Source organism: Epinephelus fuscoguttatus, linkage group LG16 (assembly GCF_011397635.1).
Source record: "Epinephelus fuscoguttatus linkage group LG16, E.fuscoguttatus.final_Chr_v1".
Classification (NCBI taxonomy): Eukaryota; Metazoa; Chordata; class Actinopteri; order Perciformes; family Serranidae; genus Epinephelus; species Epinephelus fuscoguttatus.
In genome coordinates this window covers 729,942-739,023 of record NC_064767.1, presented here as the reverse complement: position 1 = coordinate 739,023, position 9,082 = coordinate 729,942, and the positions used below count along the sequence as shown (strand labels likewise).

The window sequence follows — 9,082 nt, the reverse complement described above, 5'->3', positions numbered from 1 at the left end:
GGCTGTGATAAATAGTTTCATGTTGCTGATTTTTTTTTTTTAAAGCAGGTCTAGAGGACATGTTTCCTTTAGAAATGTTTGCTTTAAACGTTTTTTTTTACATTTTGTTTCTTGCTGCTATAAACGGAGTAATTTGAGGAATCTAAAAAATACTGGGTGCGGAGGGCATGTTTCCCTTAAACATTTTTCTTTAAAGGTTTCTTTTTAATTATTACTTTTTTAAATTTAGTTTCCAGCTGTGATAAATTCTGTAATTCTGGCCATTTTTAAAGGAAACATTTCAAACACACCAAGGTTTAAAAAAAAAAAAAAAAAAAAAAGCCTTGTCAAAATAAAATCAGTCATTGCAAATAGGAAACTGTAAAAGGGAAACGGTAAGTTTGGAAGTCATGTTTTCTTTAAAAATCTGCAGTAAATTAAAACAAAATACAACCATTTAAATTTTTATGCTCCTCCCCATTGTTTACATTTATTTTTTTTTCTTGACATGCTTCCACCTCCGGGGCGGCACGGTGATGTGGTGGTTAGCGCTCTCGCCTCACAGCAAGAGGGTTGCCGGTTCGTGCGGAGTTTGCATGTTCTCCCCATGTCAGCGTGGGTTCTCTCTGGGCACTCTGGCTTCCTCCCACAGTCCAAAGACATGCAGATTGGGGACTAGGTTAATTGATAAACTCTAAATCCACCGTAGGTGTGAATGTGAGCATGAATGATTGTCTGGCGACCTGTCCAGGGTGAACCCTGCCTCTCGCCCGATGTCAGCTGGGATAGGCTCCAGCCCCCCCGTGACCCTCAAGAGGATGAAACGATTAGAAGGTGAATGAATGAATGCTTCCACCTCCAAGGTGCCACCTGCTACTCAGTTTTAACACACTCACACACAGATGGAACAGCCATCGGGAGCAATTTGGGGTTCAGTATCTTGCTCAAGGATACTTTGACGTGTAGCCTGGAGGAGCCCAGGATCAAACTGCTGATCTTTCAATTGGTGGACGACCTGCTCTACCTCTGAAGTCACAGCTGCCCCCATTTAAATCAGGAGACGGCAGATACCTGAACCTTCTGAGTAAACTCTGAGAACACATTAACAAACATGAGTTTAAACAGACGAAGATTCTCAGGATGAAACATCAAGGTTTTAATCAAACAGAAGAAAGATCCACACACATCATTTAATATCCACTTCTAATAACTCAGCTCTGAATGAATTAGAGGCACATGTGGCCAAAAGTATGTGGACAGTTGAAAAACACCAGAGTTCCCACACATTGAACATTTTAATGGACAAAACTCATCTTCACTGGTTGACGACTAACATGACGTATCATCTGAAACATGGAAGTAGCTACATGCCCATTAGCATTAGCAGCTCTAACGCCATACTTTAGTTTTACTGTAAAATTAATGTACATTCAAACTATGATCATTCTCTAACATTTAATGGAAAAAGTGATTTTTGAGTAGTAAAGAAAACAGTTCTTACATCAGTATTTCTGTAACATTCTTTGACACCAGTAATCTGTCAGGTACACGAGAGGCTCCTGATGTGAGGTCATGAGATGTTCCCATGCACAGTAATATTCCATAATGATGAATTTAAAAACCTTTTAATAACTTATTTAGATGTCTAAAATGGGCAGGCCTTTGGACAACACATACCCACAGATAAGCAAAGTGTGAGCTCTTCTATCTTCACTCTCAGTTTGGACTGACCTGCTACCAACTAGCACCTATTACAACTTTGAGAAACTTCTGCGCTCCTTTTGTGGGATAAAAAACCCCCAAAGATCCAATCCACGCTCACACAGTGCAGCACGAGATTAGAAACAGGTGATACATGTTTTGCATAATGTTCGACATGCTTAAAATATTTCCATGAAAACAATGAAATATTTTCATGAAAATATTTTAAACTGCCAAAACAATGTAGATTCAAAACTTCTGCGTTTCCAGGCCTGGAAAATCTTCTGATTTCATAACTTTTCCAGGACTTTCGTGACCGTGGGGACTCTGAATATAAAACCTCAGAGTTATCTTGGATTCTGACCTGTGGCCTTTTCGTCACCTCAGAAGTATCACCGAGGTCAGATTGTTTCTCTCTCAGGCTGAAACAGAAAAACTTTTCTGGGCTCGATGCTGTGACGCTCTCTCATTTGATTGACCTAAAAACACAAAACGTGTCGAGGATGCAGCTGGAACACTGACGCAGACCAGACTGAGAGCCCAGACTGCACCCATCAGATGAAGTGAATAACACTGAACATTTGTTACAGTGCCGTGTTCTTCTGGAAAACCTTGGCTCCTGGCACTCATGTCGACACCACTTGACACACTACACCCACCCAAACACCATTACACCCTTTCATTGGCAATGGCACTCCCTGATGATTTAGGACAGATTTTAAGATTCTCTGTTTGGTTTCTAAATCACTGACTGACCTGGGACCAGCCGATCTCTCACACAGGCTCCTTAGATATGAACCTCAGATCGTCTGCTGGCCTCCTGGTCATCCCAACACAACTCCACAGTGAATCAGTGTTCAGCCGCTGTGGCTCGAGTCTGTAAACCATCTACTTGATGACAGAGAGACTCCACCTCACTGAACAGTTTAAAAGAAAAGTAATGCTAGTGTAAATTTAGGGAACAGGCAGTGAACTTACCTGATGTTGAGGTCCTGTACAGCGGAGAGTTCCTGCGTCAACATCTGTTTTAATGACTTTCATTATAAGAATTTAATTCTTCTACGTTGTCTATTCCTGAATTAATTGACCGCAGAGCTGAGGTCGGAATCTGGAGACAGTCTGGGACGTTGGTGGGGGTCAGAAATCTATTACTGTGCAGAGTTTCAATGACTTCCTGCAGGACTGAACTACAACTCTGGTGATAACAAATATACATATTATACAGCACATGAAGACACCACACAGGGTGAACAGGTGATGAGGACGTTTGTCTCCAGGTGAGTCCGGAGGCTCTTTGGATAAAGTTTCCTGTTGAAGGCAACCAGATCAGATGGACAGAGGGTCATGTTCTCTACGTTTCTGTGGACAGTCATTGTTCAGTTCACCTGCTGAGTCGTCCTGACCCTCACCTGAGCTGGAACCTGCCGAGACAACAAACACTCACCTGGTCGGCTCTGACAGGTACAACACAGCTCAGAAACTTCCGTGGAGTGACGTGACCGCAGAGTTCAGCTGTAAAACTGTTTTTATATCAGTCCATAGGGACTTGGGTTGGGAACCGGAGGGTCGCCTGTTCGAGTCCCCGTCCAGACCAAAATATGGAGCGTGGACTGGTGGCTGGAGAGGTGCCAGTTCACCTCTTGGGCACTGCTGAGGTGCCCTTGAGCAAGGCACCGAACCCCCCAACTGCTCGGGGCGCCTGACCAAGGGCAGCCCCCTCACTCTGACATCTCTCCACTTTGTGCATGTATAGGTCCTGTTTGTGCATGTGTGTGTCTTTCGGACCTGTGTGTAATTGACAAGCAAGAGTGAAAACATTGAATTTCCCCTCAGGGGGATTAATAAAGTAAATAAACTTAAACCACATGGACGGATTCTGTGTTTTCAGCAAGTGTTAGGAAAGTTCTCCGTCAACAGCCTGACACGTTCCTGGTGTCCTCAAAGACACAAACCAAAAAACTGTCCACACTTCCTGTCCAACTGGTCTTTGATGCACGTCGTCTCCTGTCAGCTTCTTTCTGAAGGCCAGAGGAGGAACCAAGTCACTATTCTGCGGGTCCCCAGTCTTTAACTTTGGGTTTCGAGTCCTTAATGGGTCTTTATGTTGTCTCCACCAACTGTAACGCCACTAAAACAACGGAGTGATGAAATGATGCAGGGACATTTTCTTTAGGTCAGCCTTTGATTTTTGATTTGATTTGTTTCAAACATTTAAAAATTTAAAAAATAAATAATAATAAATTAAATAGAATATATTAAAGTAAAAAACCTACAAAACAGAGACAAATAAGAAATCATTAAAAGACTTACAATGATAAATATAAATAAGCATTTCATGTCCCAAAAGGAGCAGGAAGAAGTATTTTGCTTGTCATATCCCACCCCGATCTAAAACTATACTAATCCATCACTGATCAAACTGTGACAGAAACACACTGTTCAGAAAAATTAAGGGAACACTTAAGTCACACATCTGATGAGATCAGATCACATCGTCATGCTGGATGATGTCACAGGTAGCATCTCTCTCTATCTGTCTCATTGTGTCATGTGGATTACTGTTAATTTGTTATGCTGATCTGTTCTGTACGACATCTATTGCACGTCTGTCCGTCCTGGAAGAGGGATCCCTCCTCAGTTGCTCTACCTGAGGTTTCTATCGTTTTTTCCCCGTTAAAGGGTTTTTTTGGGGAGTTTTTCCTGATCAGCTGTGAGGGTCCTAAGGACAGAGGGATGTCGTATGCTGTAAAGCCCTGTGAGGCAAACTGTGATTTGTGATATTGGGCTTTATAAATAAAATTGATTGATTGATTGAATTGATTGATTGAAGTTGTTAACGTTCACCACGGCGTCTCCAGACTCTTTCACGCCTGTCACATGTGCTCAGTGTGAACCTGCTCTTATCGTGAAGAGAACGGGGTGCCAATGGTGGACCTGCCAGTTCTGGTGTTCTCTGGTGAATGATGGAGCTGCACGGTGCTGGGCTGTGAGCACAGGTCCCACTAGAGGACGTGGGGCCCTCATGCCACCCTCATGGAGTCTGTTTCTGACAGTGTGGTCAGAAACATGCACACCAGTAGCCTGCTGGAGGTCATGTTGTAGGCATTGTTGTATGCATTATTAGTAACGCGTTAGTTTTTAAATTCAGTAACTCAGCTACCGTTACCAAACAGTGCGTTACTCCGTTATTTTCAGCCAGGTTTTAAAATGGTGCACAGCATGCAGTATTCCTTCACAAACTGAAGTTCCTATTCACTAAAACATTTTAACCCTGAACAATAAACCATAGTCAAGTCAGACAGAGATATATGAACAATTCTTACCAGAGCATCTTAATGAAACACGTCTCTCACCAAGTTACAGTCGACCTGCTGGCCTCACCACAGTGCTGTAACGTTACATTAAGCCGTAGCGCTTCTGTAGATCTTTAGTCCCAGTAACATGATATCCAGTGACGTGATATCCATTGTTATCCCGAGGAAGCTTTTGTTGTGGACAGACCAGGTCTGCGGTGGGCGACAGACTCGACATCATCCTGTAGCTCTACAAATGTTCTATTTGTATCCAAGCACTGTAGTTGTAAAATGTTTAGCTGCCTGACAGCGAGTGACTCCACTGTAGAAGACATGTTGCATGTTTTCTCTGCCGTTCAATTGTTTTGTCAAGTTGTAGTCTAACAGTCCCTTGGTTAAACTCCATCCACTGTCTCTTAGGCGATGTAGCTACAAGCCAATACAGTTCTGAAATGTTTTGGGCTGAGTTTCCCAAAACATGATCCTTCTTAGCAACGTCTTCTTTGTGACTTAGAAAAACTACACTGCAAAAAAGAAAAGCACCTGGCGCCCTCTAGCGTCCCCACTCAGTCATCTACAGCCAGAGCGTACTCAGAGTATAGATGACACTAGTGTGTGTGTGAATAGTGACAACAGTCTGACCCTGAGTGAGCTTTACATTCTCTGTAATCATTTCCTTTGTGAAGATCTTCTTTGTAGCTCTTTTTAAACTGTCTGATGTCTTTACTCTGATTGATTTCTCCACCCACTGCCTTCCACAAACTGATAGATAAGTTATTTATTGCTTTGACTTGAGCAGTTTTAAAATCCACCAGATCCATACATTTAACTTCATAAACAAGTTATCAGTGTGTTCCCCATATCCAACACTGTGTCAGATTCTTGCGGCTCTTTGCTGCAGTATGAAGAATGGTTGTAGGGTGGTTTTGTAGGCGTTTCCCCAAACCTCAACACAATAAGTTAAATATGGCAACATCACCTTGACGTTAGCATCACCCTGGTTCCCTCGTCAAAAAGCCAACAAGATTTTTTTTTAATTGGATTCTGGAGTCTTGCAGAAAATAAGCAAATAAACAAATGTTTCTGATCCTTCAGGTTTTGTTCAGTCAGATAATCTTCACTGAGGAACTTTATGATTATTGAAAAATTAATTCAATCAGAAGAAGTACAAAAGCTAACATTAGGCTGTAAACAAACTACACCACGGTCACATCACGTCACCACCACAGCAGGTTGTAAAGTCGTGTTCGCCGTGACGACATTCTGAGGTCTCGTTTAGACACCTGTTAGAGACACATAAACTGACAGTGGAGCATTTTTACTGACGGAGAGCAGAAGCTGCATATCTCTTCGGCTTGTTTTATCTAATAATGACAGATATAAACCAGAACAGGAACTGAATTATGATTCAATGATTTGTGTTTTACAGGTATTTTTTATTTTACCAAAAAATAAACTGTGCTTATTTTTATAGTCAACGTTAAATTAATGCAAACATGCCAATCAGATATAATTTCTAAAATATATTCTGTAGTGAATAAAAATCATTTTAGAGAAAACTTAAGCTTTTAAAATGACAGTATGGCTGCACTATGATTAAAACAATATATATTTCATGTATAAAGTAGCTGAACACTCCAAAATAACAACTTCACAAAAAACATTTTTAATTTCTCTTTAGAGAAGTCTGAAAACGACAAACATGAATTATGTATGGCACATGACGAGCTTTATTTTAGTATTTACTTCATTAGTTTAACTGTATTCTGATAATGTATTTAACAACAAGGCTGATATGACGCTTTAATTTTAGCAAAATTTGGATTTCACAGAAATTCTAAGTCGCATCATTCAGCACTAACTAAAAACATTTAAAAAAAAACCCCTGAATAAATCATTTTTTATTTTCCACCTAAAACCAAAAATGACACGATGAATGATAAAATGTTGTAAATCACATTTACCTTCAGTCTGAACTGTGTTGCTAAAGATGTTGTGTAACATTAACAGACACTGCGTTCATTAAGAAGACGAACATAGTGAGATGCGACAGTGTTTATCGACTTTATTGTTTCATGAGAGACGAACATGTTTTTCATGTGTAACAGCTGCGACTGAAGTTCCTACATGTTCTGATAAAACTACAAACAGAACTGGATCCTTTAAACATGGAGATTAATGAACTTGAATGAAGTTGTAGTTGTTTGAATCAATTTAACTACCTAGCTAGCATCAGAAATAAAAGAGACGACATAAAAACAGAAAGTAACTCTTACGCCTCTTTGCTTTTCTCTAGTTCCACTCCGCCTCCCACTTCTCCAGAAAGTCCTGCAGGTTCAGGTTGAAAACATCGATGCCTTTGGGGGACAGATGGACGCCATCAGCCCGATACAAGCCCGTGTTTGCGCCGCACCTAATGTTGTCATGGGTCAGCGAGGTGCCGCCCAGTTCTGAGATGATGTTCTGAATCCTGCGATTCACTGTGGTCCGGACCAGATCAACTTCATGATTGTCAGGCGAGTGGCGCCACACCCTCCGAGGGAGGATGTTGGACCACACAAGGACGCACTGCGGGAAGATGCTTCTCATGGATGTCAGGTCCTTCTTGACGGAGGCCAGCAGGTCGGTAGGGCTGTCAGTGCTCAGGTCATTGCCACCCAGGTGGATGATGAGGATGTCTGGGTTGGGCCAGGTGACCTTCAGCTGGTGGAGCTGGGGCAGCAGCTGGGACCACGTCATGCCCTGGGTGCCCTTCCACCAGATGGCCACTTTGCTGGGGTCCATACCCAGCTGCATACCTACCTCCGGAGACTTGGCCCGTGACTCGGCCCAGTACACCAGCGAATGACCACAGATCCAAACGTTCTTGGGCTCGCTGGTGACGGGCGTGCCTGGAAATGTAACAGATTGCATTTCTAAGTTACAAAGCTGTAAAATGTTTTTGCACCAGCTGATCCCAAACTGTCTCTTGCACTGAAGGACTGTACGTTAACTCTCAGGCTGGTTTCACAGAGATCTGCTAAACTGGTCACAGAATTTGTTTTCAATGTCAAAAAACAACTGAACAAATATTAAAAATGCTCTTTCAGGACATCCACTGAAGGCAAAAAATTGAAGAAACCGGAGGAAAAAGGACAGACGTCCACAGCACTACGAGGTCTCACTGTTGGACCAAAGCAAGCTGATCTTTGTGAAACCAGCCACAGACTTTTAATGGTAAAATCTCCCTATATGATCCAATAACTCCATACTACATAATCAACCTGTTGGGAGCTGTTTCTATCAAATACCTGTATGCTGATTTTGTGCTGTATCACTTCATAAAATCAGAAGCAACATCGTCTTGAATAAAGCTTCTAGCTCAACACATCAATCATCATTTCACTGACTCAAGTAACTGGATCAGATAATAATCAATTTTATTCTTTACAGTTTAAACTTTCTCATGTAGCGAAAACCCAAAATGTACTAATCTAAATAGGAGGAAGACTAATCTTGTTGTGACTTTAGTAATGAGTCATTTTAGACAGTTATGTGCTGTTTGTAGAAGGGAAAAAAATCTCAGCATGATCAATTAGTATAATCAAAAGACCAAAACGATCACCTACCTTCACGTCAAGACAACAAATATTGCCATTCTGCAATGTTTAACTTTTCTTTTCCATTTCAAGCTCCTCTGAGTCTCTTCAAAATAAAACACTTACCCTCACAGTGAACAACTTTTATCTGAGGGTTTATATGGCGTCCCTAGCTAACTGCTGAGTTCATGTACAACAACCATTTGTCAAAGCTGACTATGTGAAATACAACATGCAACAAAACTGCCTACTAAAAAACCCATTTGATCTTATCATTAAAAACTTCATATTCCACTATAATACTTTTATACTAACAAACGTTGTCTTACTCCAAAACTTTTCTTCTGACGGTCTGAATTTCATCTAAAATCCAGTATTTCATTTAGAGAAAGGAAATGGAATTAAATCTTAAATGAAAACCATTCTGTGATGTCTCCAGTAAAAACAGACTTAACTATGAATGTATTTTGGGTTGAAAGAAGTCTGTTAGATTTCAAATGTTGTATATCACTGATTTATAAATGATAATGT

The 9,082-nt window shown here is 41.1% G+C and overlaps 1 protein-coding gene across 3 annotated transcripts in view; it reads right to left on the bottom strand.

Annotated features, from left to right (window-relative positions):
* Window positions 1-828: 828 nt before the first annotated feature.
* si:dkeyp-121d4.3 (uncharacterized) overlaps window positions 829-9,082 on the bottom strand; it is a 39,879-nt gene continuing 31,625 nt past the window's right edge. For all 3 annotated transcript variants that reach the window (XM_049600878.1, XM_049600880.1, XM_049600879.1), the window contains one exon: window positions 829-7,864. In XM_049600878.1, the coding sequence (XP_049456835.1) occupies window positions 7,266-7,864 (599 nt within the window). In that variant the 3' untranslated portion in view covers window positions 829-7,265. The remainder of the gene's footprint in view (window positions 7,865-9,082) is intronic.